A 26,043-nucleotide genomic window follows, 5' to 3' on the forward strand; every position below is an offset into this window, starting at 1 on the left:
AATCTATTTCAAGCTGTCACTTAGCCTAACAATGTGACAGGAAACCAAAGTCTCAAAATTGAACCCATATGAACATGGCAATCACATCAGGGTAAAAATGACATGAATTTGCAAAGTTATGAAATACATACTGCACTCTCATACATACATTACTCTCTGAAACCTTTTAAATTCAATTCTGGGTCACAAAGACCAGACTTTGTCTCAATAGCTCCATACATAAGGTTGGTAACAATCCTGGGTGGTCTGTCATAAGATCCATTCACACACGTCCTCACCTGCACTCACACCATGGCAAATTTAAAGTTGCAAATTAACCTAACATGCACGTCTTTGTGGCTGTGAGAGAAACACTGGAACACTCACAAGAAGACCCATACAAACTCCACACAGACAACAACCAGGCAGCAGATTCCAATCAAGAGGGCATCAGTGCTACCTACTACACCAGAGTACCACCTAATGTCATGAAATGCAAACTTCAAATTAAATTAACCTTCTTTAAGTCATAAATTAATCAAAACAGAAAGTAACTTCTGGAGATGTGATCATCTTCTTTACATTTTCTCACTGAGCATGTTTTTCTTTTAGGCCAATTATTAGCAGGAAATGTTTTAACATATTTAAATTCTTTCTTGTTCTTTTGTGCTAAAAGCTGTTTTTTTATATTTATAGTAGGCTAGAATAATAGATTTAATGTTCTATTCAGTTTGGTCACTTTTTTGATTTTTTGTTTAAATCCTCATCCTGTCCCAGAGATCTGTAAATAAATTCAGAATGAACGTACACAGCAACTTTCAATTCCTGGTTCTGAGAAGAAGGAAAAAAAAAAAAAGAAAAAAGACAAAACAACAGCATAGTAAAGTATTACTAGTTTACTGTTACAAAGGTGGGGCTGGCATCATTTTAAATAATACCATTTTTCTTCTTCAGCTAATATAGGAGTCTACAAAGAAAGATTTATGGTGTCCATCTGGTTATGATTCAAGATGCAGAACAGCAGGAAAAAAAATTTGAATCCATTCATGCATATACTCATTTTTTTGCTTTAAGATACAATAGTTCCCCCCATATCCACAGTAGATCCGTTCTATGCTCTCCTGTGGATGACTGAATTCCATGGACAATACTGGATCCTATATATGCAGTCAATCTGCGGTAGTTATGTTCCTGAAAAGACTCATGGATACGGAAACTGCACGCGGACACTTAAGAAGCATTGATCCTAAGGGAAAAATGAGGTTAGGTTCTGTCAGGATGAAGGCTTAGGGAGAGGACTGGTGGAGGGAGACAGAGTTAGGCAGACAGGCCTGCCCTCTACTCTTGTCCCTTGAAGTTCAGTAATGATCCTGCAGCAGGTTCTCTATGGAAAACTTGTTACGACTTCCTCTATAGTCAAGTTAGAACATCTTCTTGGTGTTCTGCCAGAGGCCGTGAGCAACCACAGCAGCACTAATCTGAGGTTCTCAGTAAACCATCCAATCTTTAGAAGCAACGGGCAGTATTTACAAAGATCAGGGACTTAATGCAAGCTTATGACCTGCACTAACTGGGAATTCCTCTTTTGTGGGGAACAATTACAAGCCATCATCATAAATGGAGTTCAATGGCTTACTCAGTGTCAGGCAGACACAGTTTGATCCATTCTGTGAAGCATGCATGCAGCCATCAATGATCTAAAGGCATTAAAGACCTGTTACTGCTGCTGTGTGAGAGGATTCTCATAATTTTTTTCTGCTGTGCATGGCTGTGAATAGACATGAGTAGAGTGTAGGTGTCGCAAAATGGGTTACAGTTTTGTCGACATAAATAAGTGAATCCAGAGGGAGTTTTTACTTTATTGCGCAAAATAAAAAGAGTTTTATAGTATATTTATAGTGATATTGTGAGCGTGGATAACTTTTACACTGCAGATACTATCACATGACTAACAGTGAAAGGGAGGAGGGCTGACATCAAAAACAGTGGACAACGGGATCATTCATGCTAGATGTGGTTTGGCGGTGCAAGGTTAATTCAATTTTATGAATTTGTAATTTTGGGATTTTTGTAATTTTGGGATTGTTTTAATATTTTGAAAACACAGATAACTGAAACTGTGGTTGAGGGGGGAACAATGTGCACATTTTGTATTATGTGTTTTTCTTTTTTCAAACTCCATTTTCTTGGAGTTTTTCTTCCATTTTTCTTCTATTCTGCAGTCAACATATATGGCTTCTTACTTTTTTTACCTAGTATGAAGTAAGCCTTTTATAAGTTAGCCTGGGATCATAAAACTGCCAATGGTGCATATGTACAGATATCAATAGAGGTACAACTAGAGGTGCCAGAGCAGCAGTTGGGCACAGAGATATACTGTACACAAGTACATACACTAGCAACCTAGTTATGACATTATTTATTGAAACAAATAACTTGAAGTTATCAGGTTCTCACTAAGTTGGTCTTCCATTGAAGAGTGTGTCTTGGACTGGACCCTGTCATATAATACCTTCTGTTAATTGGACCAGGCTAGTGTGCAAATTTTATTTTTTGCTGGGTCAGTGTTCTGCTTGCAGCTCTTCTGAGCTAAACAGCATTGATCTGGATATGGATCTAGAGGAATGAACATAGGATTCTGTAAGTAAAGCTTTTTTAAAAATACATTATTTAATTAAACCACACGATGAAACAGCTCAGGATCCTGGATGGCAATCCCCCAGGCAGACACGTGGTCCAGTTCCACCCTCCGGAAATGACCATCTATCTGCCACAGCCAGGTGTTACGTAGGTGTCCCCTTGGCCTGGTCCAGCCACTCGGGTCCTCTTCAATGTTGGTCCTGTGAGACAAATCACCCTCTAGGAAATTGTGTCACATGGCCATAGTACCGTAATTGACGTTCCCTCACAATGCAGGTAATATGCCTCATTCAGGACTCCGTGAGCAACCGCTCATTCGACACAAAGTCAAACCAATGGTACCCAAGGATTCTCTGAAGAGACACAAGTCACTGGATAGCGTTCATGCCTTGCAACTCTATAGTAACACAGGAAGCACCAGGACTCTAAAGACTTGGACCTTCATCCTTTTTCCAGAGATATCGGAAGCACCACACACCCCTTTCCAGCAATCTCATGACCCCCCATGTCTCCCAATTCATAGGAAGAGTCACCAGAGACACGAAAGTCACTGCCAAGGTAAGTAAACCTCTCAACGCATTCTATTCACAGACATATACAGTGGTGATGGCTGTGCTCAAGAGGTCATTAAAGGCCTGGAATCATAATATAAGCTGATATAATAAGTATGGTAAGAATCACATTAGAAAATATTTTTTTCCTAATACAGGCCCCTTTCACAAAGCTGTTTTGTCAGGATTTATGATGGACCTATTTTCACATGTCATTTTTGATTTTGTTTGCCTATTGAATCAACCTTTTCAGAATGTGGCTAGTATTTGAACTTAATTTATTATATTTGTATATTTATGTTTGCAACATTAGGTTTTGTGTTTAAGTTGCCTTTTATTTTTAATATTATATTTGTAATTTTCATATGCTAAACTGGACTCATAAGTGGAAGTGCACTTATTTGAAAAGGCTGAAATTAAATATTGTAAAAGAGACTGTTGTTATTGAGTGCCCTTTTAAATACTATACATTTTATATTTACATTATGTACCTTAATGATTAGACCCTAGCAATGAAATAATGGATGGATGAATGGGTGGTACATAGACACGGTGCAGTGGTGCCAAACTTGAATTAAATGGCACAAACACTATCTTTGTAGAACCAATAGAGATGACACTAGTTCTTGAAAAAAACTGCAAGATAATTTATGTTGTTAGTTTCATTTTTCCTAAAGGACTACAGGAACTGGGAGCATAACTGAATAAGTTGTATGGAAAGGGCTAAATCAGATAAGCTCGTTCATGTTGTCTGTTTCTAATGAGGCCCAAAGGTAAACATTTCACCATACTCTGCACACTTGACATAACTACTAGTACAACAAGTGACTCCATATAATCACATAAAACACTTGGATGACTCTGCAATAGTATATCTGTACATCATTTCAGGTTAGTTCCATCATGTTTTCAACTGCAGTAACTCATCCCCTCATTTGGGGGTTCACTGGTAAATAAAGGAGTACTATAAAAATCAAGAACTGTACCGAATATTACAGTCTGCAAAGAAAGAGTACCGAAGGCATCAACAATTAAAAAAGAAAATTATTTGTTACAATCACATTTTGTTTAACAAAGCCTTGTCAACCAGCAAATAAAGAAAAAAATATCTGAGCAAATAAAACAATCAAAATACCCATTATTTAAGCACTGAATAACAAATGTTGTAAGCAGTAATGATTTACCATTCTGCGTGAGCTTAGTGGAACAAAGAAATGACGTGATCCAGAAAGACTCTTTTGTAATTTTCACAGCTTGATTGTTTCCTGGGAGACCTGCTTTTGAAAAGGATAGTTTGAGGTAGCGAGCGGAGTCCTGGAGATTTGCATTCTCTTCACACTGGAATGACAAAACAAACTGGACACTTATCTTCCTTGCATTACTGTAAAGAATCATTAGCAGGAAAGGTACTCATGGTACTAAGAAATAAAAGACTCTTCATTTTTATGTACACTTAACTACAGGATACAAAGAAAATCACATTGCAACTTTGTGCTGCATGTTGTTTTTAGTAGCTTTACAAGATGTACCTACAGAAAAATTACAGCTAAATAACAAACTGAATGAATTGTAGATTGTCTCAAACGTCCCCTTTATCAGTCAATTATATATATATAAAAATAATAATAAAAACTTTGTATGCCTTGTACTGAATATACAAATAGGCCACTGTCTATATTCACATAATACATTCACAAACCTGCCTACCTTCAGGTGCAAAGAGAGAAACCCCTGGCCACACGACCAGTCCACTGCCAGGTACTCACTTAAGGGGAAACTTAGTGTCACCAGTTAACCTCATCCACACATCTTTGGGGATGTGATACACAAATAAAAGTAACAGACAAATACTCATGCAAATATGTGGAGAACATGCATACTCCATATGCAAAAATGAGCAGGTGAGGGATTCAAACCCAGGAAACTGGATCACTAATGTTAGTGTGCTAACCCCTGTGCCAAAATATTACCATTAAATTAACACATTTTACAACATGTTTACTTTTCATAATAAATAAAATAATGTTTGTTAAACTCACAAGAGGAATTTATATACAGTAATTGTTTTCTAAGAGACTTCTAGCTACAATAAATCAATATTGTCATGAGTTATTCAAAATGTCTTTAATTATAAACATAATTTTAAAGCCTGATTCCATTAGGTTACAACTTTAAACAAACTTAAAATCAGATTTGTTGGCAGAAAACAAATTTACCATTGACAAAACATAAAAATAGAGTAAAACAATTACAAACCTACTGGTATTATATGGTGCTGGCTTGGTAAGTAACCAAGACATATGAATTAAAAATTTCTAGCATTTGTAGTTTATAGCATATGCTACTTGTTTAAGTACCAAGTCAACATGAATGCAGAAAACTACATAATCAAGTATAGAGTCAAAACTGAACTTCTAATGTTAGAGAATGATATGCCTTATGAGATTCAGTCCACAGAGTTGGGCTTCAGAATTCCGTCATTGCAGGGAATCTCCAAAACATGACCCAAGGTAATGACATTTGACATCAAGAAGAAAATGTTGGCATAATGAAGGGAATCATAATGAAGCATTAAAAAGATGATAGACAATGTACGGATAGGTTTTTTGCAACTTGGATTCATTCTTAATGAATGCTGATGCCTGTATTAAAGTACTATTGCAAAAGGGGTTCCAAGGACAGTCCCAAAGTAATGAATTCAGACAGGTAGAAACCTAAGAAGTACCATATTTTATAAGTGAGGATCAAATTTGAATAAATCACTATGATACGATCCACAATCCAAGCAACAACCGAAACAATGACACTAGCAGCACACTAAACATGAAGTATTACTAGTGGACACATGTACAGAAAGGGGACACAACACTCAGCACTAGTAAAGATCCCCTTTTACTTTTTTGTACATACTGGAATTTATATATATTTAGAATGAAGTGCACATAACTGAAATAACAGTTAGGGATTTCATTATAATGGAACTGAAAGATAGTGGAACTTTTGGCACAAACATTCGACAAAGCTGAATGTTAAATAACAAACTGGTTGGCAACGTTTACTTTTGTCTTGCTAGCATCAATAGCAACAAGGGGTTCCAAACGTTTTTATGTTTTTTTTGGCGTCCATAGTGCGAAGTCAGTATTATTAAACTTCAAGGTTTGGTAGGATGAGGGCCGGGGGTCCCCCTCAGTGTCAGTTTGAGACACATAAATGGGATCCGTTAACTTTCATAAATAGCACACCGGAAATGATTTACCATCTCTTTCTGGCTGTCATCTGTTCTTTTGTGAGTCACCCTCGATTTTTAACCTGGAAAAGTTTTACATAAAAAGATCATGGTAAAAAGTTTGAGGAACTGAAGGTTGCATTCATAAATAAGTATCACTAGATGTATAAATTTGCAAACACCAAATTCAAAGACACATTCAAATGCAGCAATTAAAAAAAAAAAAAAGATTATCTTGTGCAGGTAGTCCTAGGATAAAATTCTGCAAATTTATGAAAGGTTGAACAAGAGGGAAGCTCAGCAGTCAGCACTTTTGCTGAAGGGTGAGCCAAAAAAACGAATCCTCAATCTGACCAATGTGCTCAGCAAAGTCAAACCATACCTCAAGAAATACAGAAATAAGCGTCATAGTCTAGCTGAGACAAAGCTCCAGAGCTCCACAAATTTGACTCACATTTATCCTGCCCTTAGATATGCCCACAATGCCTACAGTCTGCAGTAACTCTTCTCGCGTTCTTCTCTGCGACAAGAAAAGTAGCAGTAGTACTGTGTAAACCAAGTGACATTAATGTGCAGTCTAACTGGCCGTTCAGCTGAACTCCTCAATCATGATTTGTGGGCCATGTACAGAAGAAATACACATGGTTTGTGGCTTTTTTATGAAAAACTAGGGGGCTTTGCCCCCTGCTCGCTTCGCTCGCCAACCCCCGTGTTTGGTTTTCCGGATACACACTTTTAAGATTTTTTGTCCTTGAATTGTTGTTATTTCATTAGTTTCACTTTTATTTCAGAACTTCTGTAAAAACAATATTTGTAATCTTTAGAGTCCCAATATGCTGAATCTTTTTAATAAGGTCAGGATAGGTTTCTCTGTTTGGAATATCAGCACAGACAGAACGATCTACATCATCAGCAGTTAATAATATTTTTTTACAAAGTAAAAAAGTAAGTAGAGTTCTGCATTGGACTCCTGTCTGTAAAGTCGTGCTATTCTCCTCTCACAGTTTCAAAAGTACATTGGGTCACCAAGGTGATACCCCAGCTTTTGTGCCTGCTTTGCTTCCGCAGTTTCAGACGCGCGTTGTAGGCGTCTATGTACATTGTATTTGTCCATGCGGGCTTGTTTTTGTAGCTCCGTTAGTCGAGCTGTTTGGTTTTGGAGCCGAGACAGTTTTGCTTCCGCGGTTTCAGACGCGCGTTGTAGGCACCCACGATTATTGCTTTTATCCATGCGGGCTCGCTTTTGTAGCTCCGTTAGTTGAGCTGGATCGTTTTGGAGCCATGACTGTGACTCCATTAGTTATCCGTTGTCTACCGTTAGTAATATGGATAATTGCACTTACTGTTAATACGGAGCGTTTTCTGTGGTTGTACTGTTAATAATGCATCACTGTAATGTAATTCACATATGCTATATGGTTTGGACGTGTGAGGATGCCGTACTTTTATTATATGGAGAGTTTGTTTATTCTTATTACCCGGACCATGCTGTGTAGTGTGGACGTTTAGTTCAGAAGCGCGTTGTAGGCGCATGCGCCTTTCGTACTTTCACGCGCCTTCCGTACTATCTTTGTGGACCTGTGGGGCCTCCGTAGGTGTGTTAGAAGCACGTGGACCATGCTGTGTAGTGTGGCCGTTTAGTTCAGAAGCGTGTTGTAGGTGCATGCGCCTTTCGTACTTTCAGGCGCCTTCCGTACTATCTTTGTGGACCTGTGGGGCCTCCGTAGGTGTGTTAGAAGCACGTGGACCATGCTGTGTAGTGTGGCCGTTTAGTTCAGAAGCGCGTTGTAGGCGCATGCGCCTTTCGTACTTTCAGGCGCCTTCCGTACTATCTTTGTGGACCTGTGGGGCCTCCGTAGCCTCTTCCATTTGACTCTGGGGTGCAGCGCAGAATCCTCTTTTTTGTGTGGCTGTGTCGTTAGTCGTTAGCTATGGGCGCGTTGTTGCTTCATTTCCCATTCACGTTAGTTGAGCTCTTTCGTTTTTGGGCCGTGACTCCTTCGTTTGCGGTGGATCAGACTTCGCTTGCGGTTTATGAGACGCACGCTGTAGGCGCCTGCACACTATGTCTCATGGTCCCATCACTGTGTACCTGCGTCCATGCCTTCCAGTTTACCGAGACCTGCATCTGTGCCTTCCAGTTTACCATTCTCGGTTAGTAATATAGATTACTTTGTTGTAAGGAATTTTGCAGATAAAACAGACTGCTGTAATGAGATTTTTTAACATTAGTTCTACAGGAAATTGGCCAGGACCAAAAACCAAATTTGTTAAAATGAGTATTTTGTTAAAATGGAGTTTGTTCCAACTAAACTTGACCTGTATACGTATGTATTGTCACACATGTGTTCATGGGAGGTAGCTAAAGGACCTGAATGAGAGTAATTCCATGCCAGACCAAAGGGTAGCGGAGTGCACTAACTCTTTCTCTCTCTTTTCTGCAGACCAGTTACGGGAAATTCCACCCACCCCCAAGGACACCACTTCCGGCCCCAATGATGACATCACTTCCTCCACTCTCCTTTAAAGCTGCCATCTTTTGGACGCAAACCTGTACACAACTGTACACCATTGAAACCAATTTTGTAGCAAGGAAACAATATATGGATGGCTGCCCCAAACCTTTTTTTGGCTCTTGTCTATTCATTTGAAAGTATACACAGTATGTGGCTCTGAGGCTTAGGATCTGTGCTGGTATCCCGAAGGTTGCTGGTTCAAATCCCCGTCACTGCCAAAAGAGATCCTACTCTGCTGGGCCCTTGAGCAAGACCTTTAATCTGTAAGTGCTCCAGGGGTGCTGTACAATGGCTGACCCTGCGCTCTGACCCCATGGGGTATGCAAAAACTAACAAATACCTAATACAAGAAATTGTATAAGGCGAAATAAAGAACAAAAAAAAACAAAAATGCATGCACATTCATAGATACATATGCAAAAATTTACACAATTTATGAATAATATGAAACATTCAAAACTGAAACTGTATACTATTTAGTGAAAAGCACAAATAAAAAATAAATGCTGCACGAATTAGGCAATACACAGTAGTCCAGCATCTGCTCAAGATTACAAAGGAAAATTTCCAACATCATCTGACATATTTCAATTACCTTATGGACAATAAGTTCATGAGTACCATCTGGCAAGGTCCTGCCATCTTCCTGCATTAGTGGGACAAATGAGAATCCAAAAAGTTTCTTCTCTCCCTTTTCCTTGGCTACAAACAAAAACACAAAGTAGTATATTATACAAAACAATAAAAATCAGAAGAAATTAAAAAACGGTTACATTTTATGTTGATTTTTATGAAGTAAAACTGTAATTCATATAAAAAATAAGAATTCAAAATAAGCTACTTTTGGGTCATACTTTTGACATGAGGTCAATTCTGAAAGTACAGTAAACAAACTAACAAGATACAGTAGAAATGAGTGGTAAAAAATGCTTGTCTAAACTTTATAACAATATAACTTTATTTCCTTATGTTAAGGATTTTCTTTTTTAATTACATCAAAATAAAATGTGTTACATGCTTCCTATTATGAAAAATTGGGAACACACAATTTCAAAAATTGTATCTATCAGATTTGTGAATGATAGCAAACTTTTGCTGCCCCTTCATATGAGGAAAAGCAAACGCATACATTACTGGCAGATACTCTCAAACATTTCCACCTAAAGAAATTTAAAGTATTAAGTGTACTTTTGGCCAAAGGTGTATGAAATTAGTTTGAAGTATAATGATGAAAGATGAAGTACAATGTGCTCCTTTACAAAGAGTTATGCAATGTAGCTTCTTGTTTTATTTTTATGTGATTTTCATTTTCCCACCAGTTTCAACTGCTGTCAGTATGACAGGTCTAAACAAGGTATTGTTGTACAGGACCACACTGATTAGCACTAGTGCCCGACTGAATTAGTGTCCAGGGATCTCATTTATAAAACTTTGTGTTGATTTGAGTGGTAAAATATGTGAATTCTAAAAAGCAGAAATATTTGTACTTCAAAAAAAAAATCTGATTTCTAAAACCTGGTGTACACACATTTCTATGAATTTAACTTTTAGAAATCACAGTCATCTTGTATATATGCATATGTGAACGTGCCTCAGACTTAGCCTGGTTGCCATCCTGAATAACTATTCATGGACTATGCAAATCTACCTCATACATATGCAGTTACAATGCTGCAGAACTTCATTGGTTAATAGAGCAGCATCCCTCCTGACACATCCAGACACCAGCTCCTGCATTAAATAGTATGTGGCTGCACTCCACAACCTCTCCTCTATGTTCTGGTGGTCAGGGAAAGGAGTAAGGTGCCAGCATCTGAGTAGGTAGCTGCTATTACCTGACACGTGTAATAACATTATTGCTGTGAAAATGAACAGTACATGCCACATGAAAAACTGAGGGTTCAGCAAGTTACCCAACCAACAAACCAGCCAGCACATCCATCCATGAAATATGAGAAGACTGTCACAGGAACACACTGCCAGATATGACCAAGCTGAACTGGCACTATGACATTTCTTCAACATTGTTTTTTTAAATATTTCTTAAATTTACATGTGCTAATTTAATTAGTGTGCAATATGAGAGTGTAACACAAAGCTTTTGAAAAAAGAGCTTTACAAATGTAAAATAAATTCAATGTATATAACTTTTGGCACTCTTTACTTGTTCTTATTTATTTATAATTTTGGTTTTGAATACTGAACATTGATAATAATGAAAGAAAAAACATTGTAATGTAAAACAGAGTTAAAATATGTAGCTTTTAATGATGGAAATAAAAAATACACCTGTTTTGCTACTCAGGAAATTTTGTAAAAAATTCAAAATCCAAAACCATATTGACATCATAGACTCTTAATACCATTGACTGACCACATACTGTAGTTAAGAAAAAGCACTCTACTCATTCAGAGCTAATGAAAACAAACTGGGGGTTTAAAGGATTATTACTAATTTTGAGCTACAGACAGATATTATAAACACATCATCCAACACGATCAACATCACACTTATGCTGCACTTAAAAAAATATTCAGTGCACTTCCATCAGGCAATGTTCCTTTCTTTACATTGCCTTTCCAAATAAATTAAATGTATCGAGCCATCTGTAGGTGATTTGGCTGTAAAATGCAGCCTGTGCACAGGCTAAAATGTAATAAAACCAGATGTAGCTTGAAGCAGTGAGTTATTAGAAATTATTCTGTCAGGATGCAGGATGTGGTGGGCGCTATTCTTAGCTGAAAATATGTACTTAGAGGAAACAAAAAGACACTTAAAAACACAGATGACTAAGTGCCGTGCATTAAAAAGCCCCTAGCCCGCACTCAAAAAAGAATCACATAGTGAGGATACTTTAATTAAATGCTGCATGCAGGCCATTCTCAGAAACCAAATTGATAAAGGATGTGACAAAAGTATCTCAGGCAACCAATGAACAAAAAATAAGTAAACGTGATCCTAAGCCACAGTAGAGGTACACTGTATAAAGATTTAGGCAGCTAAACCAAAACAATAAAAAAATAATTAAATAATAAAAAAACAAACATGACAGAAAAGCAGTAAGGCTCTAAACCATGTAAAACTTATTTGGTCTTTCCTACTCTGAAACAAAATTTCAAACCACAAATATTCACATTATAGTCAACCATTTTCCAGGCTGTGCTTAGAATTAAGTGAGCAAAGAAAAAAAAAATTAAACACCCAGGAAAAACCTTGACAAAAAAATGTCATTCCACCCATCACAGTTTTTGGTTTTTTTTATTCATCATTCCTAATGTGAAGTATGATGTATCAATTGACTTTACTCTAACCAGCTGACTGAGACACAATGCACTGACACATTAGTATCCTGTTTAGGTTTTCTTATCTATATATATATATATATATATATAAAATTCTTTTCACATTTGAAACGGAAATTACGTATGACCACGCGATATGGAAATTACGTATGAAACGGAAATTACATACGACCACACGATATGGAAATTACGTATGAAAAGGAAATTACGTATGACCAGACGATATGGAAATTACCTATGACCACAGAACATATTATAATACAGGAATTAATCACTTCGTTTGTGGACGCCATTTTTATATCATCTTTACGAATTGTTATTATTTGTGTGAGAGTTATTTTACTGATATTGAAAAGAAGTAAACACAAACATGCCGATCTATCCCACAGAAGTGCGCCCTCTCCCAGCCCTCCTGTCTGGACTACAGCGCTGAGCCGTCCGCCACCAGATGCACTCTGACAGAGAAGTTTTATTTATTCGTCCACGTGACTGTCGCGGAAACTGCTACATTGTAACTTTTTTTTAGTTGGGAGTATTTGATAGTAGAAGAGATGAGGAAAACAGCTTTGCGTCTTTCTACTTTTTAACTGCGCCGAGCTGTAAACAATGTGAAAACGAGACTGCCTTCTGCGGCGAGGGGTCGTGAGAACAAAGTGGACGCTGGGAGTTGCGGAATGTCTGGCTGCTAAGCCGAGTCGAGAGCTTCGCAGTTTCAGGCAGCGTCCTCTCGTCTCGCACTGTTTGTGACACTTCAAGTCCCCCATCGGCTCCTGTGAGAGTGGAAATCTTTGTGAATGAGTGTAATCAGCGCCATTGAAGCAGGACTCTGTTTGTAAATTGCCCTGCACGACTACTTACTGTCCCTTAAGGTAAGTTCGGGTCACTAAAACCCCACAACATTCAAGGTTGCTTTTGTGATTAATTATTTTAAAAAGTAAATCACAGGCATGTAGTGCAAGGTTGTCAGGCAGAAATTCACAAGGGATCTACTACTTACAGTACCCGAAAGTTTACCCGAAACCACTCCAGTAGTGCTCAATGTATCTTTACTTCTTAAATGTTAATGTTTTACTGTTTAATAACTTATAGACTACATTTTATTTTTTTCCCTTGCACTCAGTGAGCGAAGCCACTGGGTAATCAGCTAGTAATGTCTATAAACTTCTATTGGTATTTTTTAAATACAGTGTTTGTTTATGTTCACCCTAAAAAAATTGACAACCACATTGTTCCTGTACCCTTATGCTAATAGCAGAAAAAGTGCATCTGATGTAGTACCGAGCTAACCTATTTCAAAAATGTTTGATGAAGGATGGTCCCATCCTATTTTTGCACCAAATCTGATTATTTTTCAAAGTGATCATCCAAGATTGGAAACATTGCATATTCAGAATGAAATGACTGGTTAACTGATTAAAATTTAATTATCAATGTAATCTAAAGGACTTTGCGTATTCCATCCTGACAGACTATGGGAATTAAACCTCTTTAACCACATGTAGACCTAATCCAGGTCTTACGAATTCTCACAGAAATTGAAATAATTAATCCTATACCATTCTTTAAAGAAAAAAGAAGAAAACCATCCTGGGATCTAAAGGCATCAATTGCTTTGACTAAGGTCAGTGTTTATCACTTCAGAAGAAATGGGATCAATGTCAATGTAGCAAAGTAGAAACCACAGCATGCTAAAAAGAACATGATAACTCTCAGTAGTTTTGGAACCACGTCCTTTAAGCAGGTGAGTCACTCAGAGAACCAATGATATATGAAATACATCACAAAGTAGAGTGTGAGTATGCTAATCAGTAGGACTTTAGGGATTTTCAAATCTTGATTTAATGTTATTTTTATGAGTCAAAGCAAATTGAGTGATATACTGTATTTGCTGGACTGAATGGCTTGCTCTTGTCAGAACTGTTTTAATGAGTCAAAAGTGAAACTATCTGGATGACATGGCCATGTGCCTGATTTTATGCACAGAAGCTGCAATATTGCATTTCACAACAAGAAACTCATTTCAACTGTTAAATGTTCAGGTGGCATTGTCATGGATAAAGGATGTTCTGCAGTGTCAGGAGCCGGACAAATAGTCATCACTGAAGGAAGCATTAAGACTAATCTGTATCAGATGTTGCTTCAGGAAAATGATGCAAAACCTACAAAGAACTTATGCCACAACTAAACCGGGCAGTATCAATAAAGAAGAGCTCATACTTGAAAACTTTTAAATGTTTGCAAGGAGGATGGACAGACAGACAGACAGACAGACAGACAGACAGACAGACAGACAGACAGACAGACAGACAATTCACACACAGTTCTTCTCACAACCTTTTATAGACCAAGCAGACACCAGACTAATTATCTTCCACATATTTGTCTTGTTTGCCATGGAAAGTCCAGTTTAACATAGCCCACCACTCCACTATACCCCAAAACTATTTCAGCAAAGAAAAGGTAGGTATCCCCTGAAGGAGAGATATGGAATGGAGCCAAAGTACAGAATACTAGACATTAGATATACTAAGTAATATAATTTAGCAGAAGCCAAAGGGAATGATTTCAGATTTAAATAGGCCTTTTTAAGTGCAGTTGGTACGTTCTATTCTCAAGCACCACTTTCCCATTATTATTTAGGTTATTTTCAACAATCTAATTAGTCATGCCTTATACTGTTACATAATGTTTTTAAAGATAATAGCACATGGCTAGTGCTATAGTCAAAATGTGAATAGCTGAGCATAAATGTTATGCAGAATGTCAGAAATAAACAGCCAACCAAACAGTTCAACCATTGTTGACAACACTCTTATATTTGCATGAATTTATAAAATGAAGGGATTAAAAAGGGAGAACCTACTGGAATGAAGCAGAAGTACAAATTGCCAGTGGTAGAACAGCATGGAGGCAAAAAAGTGAAAATGATGCAAGTAAGAGTATCACATCTCAAGATGTTTGCATTCTACTTAGTAGGTTGCATTCACTGACACGATTGAAACTGAATGCCTCATTTTTCTTCATAATGATATTTTTTAAGAACTACAGGGGATTAAATAAAAAAAAAAATACAAAACCAAATGGAGATTAGCACTTTACATTTTTGTCACTTTTTTTTTTTACTTTTAAATGTCTACTATCCATAGTGCAACAATTACTTTATGGATAAATATTGTTGATTTCCATTTATGTGAATCAGTGTCAAAGTAATTTGTTTTCCTGTGTGTTTAAACAAATCTGTGTGGTAATTTTGCATTTAGTAGTTTGTAGAAATGTACACTTGCATTTTACTTGAGAACATACAGTGCTATACAAAAATACACTTAATGTAATTGAATTATTCCTGAACATACTTGAACACTAACCATGTTTAATACTCCACAGCATTTAGGTCTGAAGGGGGATGAAAGCTTATCCCAGTAGAGCCTGGCATAGGGCAGGAATCAGCCCTGGACAGGAAGCCAAGTCTATCACTGGATATTAACCAGACAAACAACTTTTATTGTATAATATGCCTTTCCACAGCAAACGCTATCCCTATTTTAGATGGTTGAAGCCTGTAACATGGTGAGTTAAAACTCTCATCTTTTGTCACCACACTACTCCGCATAATAAAATAAGTTTTGGTTTTAAATCCAGAAAATCTGTAGTCAGAATTCCGAGTCTCCATGCTCATTTTCCAAGAACTGTTCCAATGTTTTCTATCCATCTTCAGCAATCTTTATGAATACGGTTCTACTCAAAACTATACCTATCGGTTGGGTACAGTATGAGAGAAATAGAGACAAAGCCTATTGTTGAGGAACTCACTGAGCCTCACCCACTTTGCTTTGAAAAGAACACACACAAAGTTGCCTCCTCAAATGAAAGACATTGATTATGAGCCTTATTCTTTATTCAAAATGCAAAAGAAATAAATCATTATTTGGTTTAAAAATGCCGTGCTTATATCTAGACCTTTCAGCAGAATACATAAAGATTGTGCTTACTTGAACAGTGCCTAAACTCAAAGCGTACATGGGATCCTCGAAACAAATCCACAGGGATGGGAAGTTTAAGTGGTTCAGACCATCTGGGGCTGTTATTGTGATACAATACAAAGGAGTGAAATTCACTTAATGGAGGCTCTGCAGAACCTGCAGAGATGTAGTTCTGTAAAAAAAAAAACAGACAAGAATAGAAAAATAGAATAGAAAAAAAATGACATTCATAATAAAGCGGCTTACTTTACTTTATATTTTTTTCTGCTTCAGTGATTCTGAAAAGCTTCCTTAACCCAGCATATTAAGTATTTATGAAAACTTAACAAATCTAACCACAAAATGAGATATTTTGATGCAATAAGTAATAAGCTTTACTATGTAAGCTATAAATAAAAACAGACACATCGTTTGATGTTTCAGCAGGAAACAGCCTGCAGTTTTAACCTTTATCTTTCTATATATAGTAGCACAATAGCTTTATGCATATATATGGTCAAGCAGGTCTGAAAAGATACTGAAGATAAGAAAACAGGATGACAAAAACACATTGTATACATGCACACATTAACTCACACAGTATATAAAGCATTGCTGTATTTTGAATGCAGATTTAACATGTAAAATGCAGATGCAACAATTAATGTTGATTGTATTAAGAAAAGTGAACTTTCACCTTTAGTAGCTGTCCATCACCATCCAGCACATACACCGTGATCTCAATATTTCTAGCCACACTTTTTCCTCCCTTTTCAAACTCGCCTTTCTCCAGTGTAATATATAAATCATTCCTCATTTCCCCTTTATAGAGAAAAAGAGAAAAATATTTAATGCACAAACATTCTTATGTTAGTTTTGACTTCATTAAGATAAAAAGAAATTTCAGAGAAACAAGGGCATGACATCAAAATATATTGTATTCCGAATTAAGTACTAGATGTTTGTGAATAAAAAGTGCTTAAGCATTTAGGCAATTTAAAGATGAAAACTGTTTAGGAAACTAAAAAAGCATTTAGTACCTATACCCCAACCTCTACTCCTCACCACTCTCCCAAATCACAAAGTTTCAGTGTGGCTCTCTTGTTAAACTGCATGTCGATATTATAAATCAAATGTGCACAACTGGTTCAAATCAAGTGATCTCCGACACACCCAGGTAAAACAGGTTATAAAACCCTTACTTGCCAGTCCGATTCTTTTCAAGTACAAGGATGACACACAATGGGAGTTTACAAATGCAAAAAATATTCCCACATTGGCAACTTTTTTAATACTAATATGGAGGAAACATTGAGGTTATAGTCTAGCAGAAGAAACAAAGTACAGAGAAAGGATACTTTAGTGAGACAGAGATACTGTGTTATGTAGTATCTGTACATTAATAAAAAAGTGTCTGAAATTATTCAGATTCAGAAGAATAATATTGTAAGTACAATATGCAATGTTTATCAAGATATACAACAGCTGCCGATGTCAGTGAGCTCTTACTGCTATTACTGTTGTAAGCTACTTTTTCTTCTTACAGGCATGTTGGTAGGATGGCGTTGTACTGATCAGTATGTTATTAGTCTTCTTAGTTTTTGTAAGAGAAGATAATGCAAGTTTTTAAAATACTGTCTAAAATTAAAGCTTCACAGTTTTCACTTGGTTTCTACTGGGGCAGTGGCAGATGTCCATGGGAGCCTTTCATTTTGTTTCAGAACAGACATGTGCCGATTTACAGTCATCTGAGTTGAGGCAACTGTATACTTAAGGCAGAGAGCTATAGGAAATTAATAGGGTAATAATTATCTAGAAACTGCCAAAACTACTGTAATATTGTTGTTAAACAAGAAATGATTTCACTAAGAAAAAAATTTGCTTAATGATTCAAGAAAATAATATTAAGCTAAGATATTTTCATAAGTTTAGTGCATTCCAGAGCACTGTGCTGTCCTTCTGATCTTCAAGTCAATAACAGAACAGGCAAATATAATTGCAAAATTAAATCTGTCAGTTCTAGGCTATTGACATGCGGTCAAAATTCTATGTAAATGTCTATACAATTCTGATTACTTATACAAAATGCTTACTAAAGGTTTCGGGTTTTAAAATCCCTTGCTAGATGAATTATTTAGGCAAATTAAGTGATCTGTAAATTTAATATATAAATCTTAATGAATGTCTGTCTGTTATGAAAATACACAACACTGAAGCTATCTCCTCAACATTTCCCATTTGTGTAGAGGAAGACCAAAGGCTATGTTTTATTCTGAAAACAGGTATGCATAGTTACTCCCCATCATGGGTTTATTCAATGAAATCTTAGTTTGGAGATAAATGTTTTCCTCAATGAATTTATTTAGTAAATGCACCTGTACTTTATTCCACCCTGGGCAGCACCTTGTACCCCTGCAAGTAATATTTAAAACAGGAAGGGAGACAAGATACTTCTTTCTACTTGAAATTGCAAATATTAAAATTATATTACTACAAAACATATAATGCCATTTAAATAACAGGATATCAATATGCATATAAAAATTTTCATATGTCATTGTGGCAGAATATGATTGACTTACAAATTCACCTTTTTGTCACTGGGAGCAGGTTTAATATCTAGTAAATGTCCCATTGACATGCAAATGTGAAAAAATTAATATTCAAATATGAAATTCAGATATATGCAAATCAGTAAGAATATCATGTGTTTCAAGGCAGAAGACCCCATTTAGCTTTCAATTTAAATCAAGCAGGATTGAATTTATATACTATATTTGGATAGATACCATACCAAAAAGAGCAGGCTGCAATCAACACCAGCTTTGGCCACCATCATGTATGGAGCATTTTGTTTCTTTTCTTATTACTGATACTGTCATTACATAAACAGGGCTCAACTAACTATGAAAGTAAAGCAAATTTTAGGTGCTCAAGGTCCAGGCTGTGGAAATTGACTAGAAAATAAAAAGGCTGCATCAGTTATTCAAGCCACAGACATACTGCACCTAACTACTGAAAAAAGATTATAAAAAAAATTATAACTGGTGGCATATTAGGAAAAAAACCTTTCATGTATAATATAGATTCAGAGAGCTTCTGCAAATAAATGGGCTAATCCGTAGTTAACAAAAAGGGACACAAATATACTAAACTGATATCAAATATAGTCCATTAACATTTTCAAATGTAACTTATTTGAGTGCTTAAGCAGAACTGCTGAACATTAAAGACTAGCATGATACTGTTGTTACATTATGTAAAACTAGGGTTACCTATGAAAATGAAACTTAGTGTTTTTTTTCCATAGAATTCAAATATATCTCTTCCTTAAATACTGACTAAAACATTTACTTATTGGCCTTCAGGCGGTAAAGACAAGGAATGCTTCAATTATGATGATGATGATGATGTGGATAGCATCCTAGATGCAACCGTAAAAGGGGATGCTGACAAGAAACTCCACACAATAACAACCATTATCATGAGCTTCACTGCTAAGAGGTTTGGTATGATGGAGAGGGGGGTGTTAAAACCTTCTATAGGAAGAACTATAGGGCAGAAGAGATTATTCAGCTAATGAAAGAGCTGCAGACACTGAGGAAGTAGCTCAAGGAGTCAAGCCAGGAAGAGAGGAGTGTATTGACAGACCACCGCAGCATCCTATCATATAGGCTATTGACCTTCTGCAGAGCAGAAAGGCACAAAAAGCAGAGGGGAGAGAGGGCCAGGTAACAATCTGCCTTCATCACAAACCAGTTTGATTTCACAAATCACCTGACTTGCTCCAGACTGGAGACAGACTACTATCTCCATAGCAGCTACAGTAATGTAGTGATGGAGGGCTTCACAGATAGCACCATAAAATTGGATATTGTGCTGCTCATGGAGGCATCAAAGCAGGTGGGCATGCTGGAGCGCACAATTTCTTGGGAAGAATAAATGGAGGAAAAATGACAAGTGTACGGACTTGGTGAAGGAATTCTGCTTGCTAGAGTGGTATGCATGGTGTGTGCCCATAGAAGTGGGCTGTAGGGGCTTTGCAGGTCAGTCTCTGTGTAAGGCCTTCAGTCACCAAGGCATTACTAGTGCACATAGAAGAAAAGCCATCAAGGAGATAACAGAGGCAGCAGAGAAAGCTTCAAGATGCCTGTAGATTAGGAAGGATTATTTGTGGTCACATGTGCCTTGGATGCAGGCCGGGAATTGATCACTCCAGGTTGGGTCACCTGGGTGAGGGAGTCTAATGTTGAAAAACCTGAAGTACCAGGGGTCATCAGGTGCTATCACTGATGATATGTGCAATAATTTTCTTTATGGATTTATTTAATGATTTATTAATATATTTCAGTGATACAACACATAACATGAAACACACAATGAAAGAAAATGAGAGGGAAAACTGTAGTGAGTATTGGTGAACTGTCAGTTGAGGGGACGTGAATCTTCAGCCATCATAGGCCACATTTACAGTGCACACTTCAGAAGCAGACTCCTGAGAGGATAAAGAATTCAGAGCTTCTTGAAATAAAATAGACACTTCATGCAATAATTCTATGCAACTTTTCCTTGTACTCATCCACCGCAGACCCACACCATCACAACTTTGAGCATGTGCTTACTGATGATTCACCAATCGAAAAAACCATACTCGCTTGAGCCCACCCTATTGACTTTGACATATGAATATGACATTTTCATTTAATTGCTTACTTCATGTTGCATGCTATGTCACTGAAATAAATAAATGAAGAAATAATTAAATATATTTATAAACACTTAAGCAACAAAACATATTTCTTGAAACATTTTATTATTTATGCTCAGAAATCACTGAGCTTTTATTTATTTATTGTCACATTTCATCCATCCATCCATCCATTTTCCAACCCGCTGAATCCGAACACAGGGTCACGGGGGTCTGCTGGAGCCAATCCCAGCCAACACAGGGCACAAGGCAGGAACCAATCCTGGGCAGGGTGTCAACCCACCGCAGGTCACATTTCATGATACATGAATTTATTTGCATATTTATTTATTTTTGTGTAAAATACTCCTCCGTACATTGCAATAAGCTCTGCACTACATCCAAAAGCTATGCGCAGCATGGCTCAGGTAACATCAAATCCAGCACATATTGATTATTTGTTTACTTCAGCTTGGCAAGGGTTTTCATCATGTACATAACAAAATAATAAACTAATCTGACACTTGAAAAATTGATATTGTTTCTACTCTGTAACATAAAAACAACATTCTATGTGTTTTCCAACAAACAATATGAATACAGTACACCCCCAAAATTCGTGGGGGTTACGTTCTTAGAGCACCCGCGGATTGTGAAAAACCGCGACTTTTGGATGTGGTTAAAAAATGCCTTTTAAATCCCTGTTTTTATAGTTTCAGTCCTAAATACAGTATGCCCCCAAAGCACTTTAATTTCGTTGCAAACTCAACTTAATACATTAATACATTACCTAAAAAATTACCTTAATACATTACCTAAAAACAGAATGTAAAGGTAAACCCGTCTACTGTACAGTATTGTACTGCTATGTCTCCTGCTAGAATGTAAAATACTGATGTTACCGCTATACGTACTATAATTCATGCAAGCGTGTTTTCTTTGGTATGCGCTGTCATTTTCTTTGTTATAAGTAGAGTAAATACATAATAATTTCATTTAATGAAAATACAGTAAAATGTAGGGGTACTCACCAATGATGAATGATATTGATGATGATGATGAAGTACAGTAATCCCTCCTCCATCGCGGGGGTTGCGTTCCAGAACCCCCCGCGAAAGGTGAAAATCCGCGAAGTAGAAACCATATGTTCATATGGTTATTTTTATATATTTTAAGCCCTTATAAACTCTCCCACACTATTATAAACATTTCCCGCACAATTATACAGCATAAACCCTTTGTATTCTCTTAGATATTAGGTAAGATTTGTTGAAATTATGTATGTAAACACAGTTTATATACAGTAAAACCTAAATATTATTTTAAAGATATCGAGCGTTTCCGATATCACATATGTTACAGCCATTACGACAGACAGGCCACCAGCAAAAAATATGTACAATGCAAGAAAAATTGTATATGGTAAAATGTGTGTACAGTGACACTAATCTATGTACATGTAATAAGTACTGAACGTTGATAATTAATTATGGTTACTCACCAACAATGACACGACAACTTGTCCGATAACGATGAGTTTAATTTTACTGCACAACAAAGGATAGCGTTACAGCTCTTCTAAAGAAGCCTCTTCAGGCGACTGTGTAGCACCGCCGTTGTTCTTCTTCCAGCACTCTTCAATCCAAATCCCTTTTTTCGAATCAGCGAAAAATCCGCGTTATATATTTAGATATGCTTACATATAAAATCCGCAATAGACTGAAGCTGCGAAAGTCGAAGCGCGATATAGCGAGGGATTACTGTAGCTTTAAAACTTTAGTAGATTTAAAACTCCTCGGGTGGCGCCTCTTCTTCACGCGCTTCAGGAGGAGTCGTATCTTTGTATGGGTCTTCTGGTGGGGTTTCTTGCTGGCTTTTCTTAATAGGTTTCAGGAACACTGTGATAGGAAATTGCTACATTGTCTCCTGTAGCAAACTGCTGGTACAATTTCCGTGCTTTCTCACGGATGATGTTACCGTCTTCCTGCAGTCGGTGATCCACAGTGCCAAGGCAGGTTCCATCCTGACGATATTTTTATTCCTTATGGTCTTTTCGTTTTTGGCACTATCACAGAAACTTACAGATACAGTACTCCAGATTGCTGCTTCGTTCTTCTTTATGTAGCATATGGTGCTTTCATTAATGTCACAGTGGCACGCTACTGCAGCATAACTTTTTAGTTCCTGGAGCAAATCAACCTTCTCCTGGAGTGTTTTAAACTTCTTCTGGCACTTAGGCTTAGTTCTAGAAGCCTTAGAAGGTGCAGAGCGGTTCGACGATATCGTGTGCGTTTAAAAATAAAACAATAACAAAATGGAAAACACGAGGACACTCAGCTGGAGACGCGTCACAAAGCAGCAGTCAATCATCAGCAAGGAGAAATGAATAACGCTCTGGGATTGGTTACTTTCACTATCCCAAACCGTGTTTCCCTCAGCGGTGGTAAACTCACTCACCAGGAGACGTGTCACATGGCAGCAGTCAATCAGCAGCAAGGAGAAATGAATAACACTCTTGGATTGGCTACTTTCACCATCCTAAACCGCGTTTCCCTCAGCGGTTGCTTCCTGTTCTCTCTACAGCACAGTATTGCCACAAAAAAAGCCATAAAAAATTGCAGAGGATATTTGCGCTTTCCACTAACAATTAATAGTTATGTTCTAAGAAAAAATCCGCGAACGACTGAGTCCGCGAACCCTGAACCGCGACTTCGCGGGGGTCTACTGTACACATATATCAGCAATTTTACATCTATCCAGTTCATAAAGCTGCTCAGTCCAAAGCTGTTTCATGAGAAGCTCAGAAATTTGATTAGACAATTTAAGCACAGTCATGACACCCTTCTTCTGGCAGAAACTGGAGACATAATTTCTCAAACAGCCTATCCCAAAGACTTATTAAAATCAATTTCAAGAGAGCAATCCAATATCCCATCCCTTGATACTGACAACTTGTGAATTATCAGATTTTAATGATTTCTTTCAGGAATACTGCCATCACAGGCAATCTCCTTTATGCATTCGTTTTCTGGGGACGTCAACAACCTGAATAAAAATAAAGTGCTTTTCATTTATGCCTTTAAGTTTAATTCTACCACAAATTTGAAAAGTAAAGCTGATATTTACTCAAGTCTTAGTCCCAAGCTATTCAATGATTTCATAGGTGTAGGAAACATCAAAACATTTTTATCCATACAATCTGAAACATCTTTCCACTCTTATTTACTTCTATTAGCCAAATATTAGTTTTGAAATTCCTCTCTTTGTTGTTTCATTATTTGTATATATTATCTGCCTAGAATATTGCATAGGTAATGTGGATAGAAGTGGAGAATGATGATTTTGCTTCCTGAACACTTTTGGCTGTATCTTATGGATTTTGGCCTGCTGATCACAAAAATCACCTTTAAATTTTCCTGTCACATACTGTTTTGTTGCAAACATGTATTTGCTTGATTTCCTCTGATATATTAAGTATATATATATATATATATATATATATATATATATATATACAGTACAACAATTACAAATGGAATATTTCTGGTGATCTAAAAGTAGTGGCACTGTCACTAGGAATGAAGCTTGTATATACCAAGTCCTGTTATTATATTTATGAATAGGACAGACGGGCTAAAGAATCTCATTACATTAAAAAGATCAGGACTCTCCATAAGCATTTGGTTCCTGGGCATCAAAGTGTGGTATATAAACCACTTGTCAACCCAATACAGATATTTTTGCCTCCTCCTCATATAAAAGTTGGACTGATGAAAAATTGTGAAAGCAATCAATGAGGAAGGTGAAGAATGACTGAGGTAGATGTTTCCATAAATAACTGATGCCAAGATTAAGGAAGGTATTTTGGTTGATCCACAAGCGGCTTTGTTTTGCCAGTTTCGTACATGATACAGTTAATGTGAAATTATATTTGTATTCAACTTGAAGTTGTCTATCATAATTACCATGTGATATCTGCTTGTACAGGATGTATATGATCAAATAACATGACAGACAGACAGATACGATAGATAGATAGATAGATAGATAGATAGATAGATAGATAGATAGATAGATAGATAGATAGATAGATAGATAGATAGATAGATAGATAGATAGATAGATAGATAGATATTTTCTTGCCTTCTTTATTTATCCACAGGAGGAAATTTGGATTTTTACAGAAGCTATTTAAATAAAAAAATACATAAATATATAGATTAATAATAAATATATAAGCACACACTATGGTTTGAACACACTTCAGAATGACTAAAAAGAAAGACAACTTCTGCTTTGGCTGTCACAGTCACAGTGAGGCATTATGCAAGTGTATTGCTGTTGGTATAAAGGAGCCCCAGCAGTGTCCCTTGAGACACTTCTACTGAATAATTCATTGGCTGAAAGTACTCAGTGTTAGTTTGTTAGAGAGAGGATGTGCAGTATTGTTCATAATGGCACTTAGTTTTGGTTTGATTCTCACATTTGCTACCACCTCCTGGGAGTTCAGAGTGTGTCCTATAATTGAACATGCCCTTTTAACAAGTTTGTTGAACTTGGTGGGCCTCTCTTGAAGAGTTATTACCAGCCCAGTACACCACAGCGTAGAAAATTAAACTGGCTATGACAGAGTTGAAGAAGATGTGAAGGATATCAGTACCCACATTAAAAGAGACACAGTCTCCTAAAAAAGAAACAGCCTGCTCTGCCCTTTCTTATGTAGTTCATTTGTGTTACAAGACCAATCCAACCTGTCACTGATGTTGACCCCCAAGTACATGTAGGAGTGCACCACCTCTACATCCACTCTTTGAATAGTGACCAGACATTAGAAGCCTGTCATTTCTGAGAAAAGTTATATAAACTTCTCTATTAGGTAAAAACACATGATACTTTGAGAAGATGTTGATGCTTTTAATTTTGAAGTCTAATTCATTACAAATGATATATACTACTCTTAGATTAATAGTTATGTGTGGAGTTTCCCTAAGTAAAGTTATAGGAACATCTTGAGTGTTTGGCATTACAGTTATATTTAAAAGCTGTGGAAGTGCTTTAGAGGAAATGAACGTCATTATTCTATATAAAAAATTCTATTATAAAAATGTACCAGTCAGGTTTTTCAGCTAGCCATAGTACTAATTTAATTAAGGTGGTACATTACTTAAGGCTTCATGTTATA

General features: G+C 36.8%; 1 protein-coding gene across 1 annotated transcript in view; it reads right to left on the bottom strand.

Moving 5' to 3' along the window:
• The window catches only part of LOC114658995 (dedicator of cytokinesis protein 4), a 432,716-nt gene that overhangs the window by 142,349 nt on the left and 264,324 nt on the right, over positions 1-26,043 (bottom strand). The window contains 4 exon segments of the mRNA XM_051928746.1: positions 4,355-4,508; positions 9,508-9,614; positions 16,205-16,367; positions 16,872-16,996. Of these exon segments, the coding sequence (XP_051784706.1) occupies positions 4,355-4,508; positions 9,508-9,614; positions 16,205-16,367; positions 16,872-16,996 (549 nt within the window).

Source organism: Erpetoichthys calabaricus, chromosome 1 (assembly GCF_900747795.2).
Source record: "Erpetoichthys calabaricus chromosome 1, fErpCal1.3, whole genome shotgun sequence".
Taxonomy (NCBI): domain Eukaryota; kingdom Metazoa; phylum Chordata; class Cladistia; order Polypteriformes; family Polypteridae; genus Erpetoichthys; species Erpetoichthys calabaricus.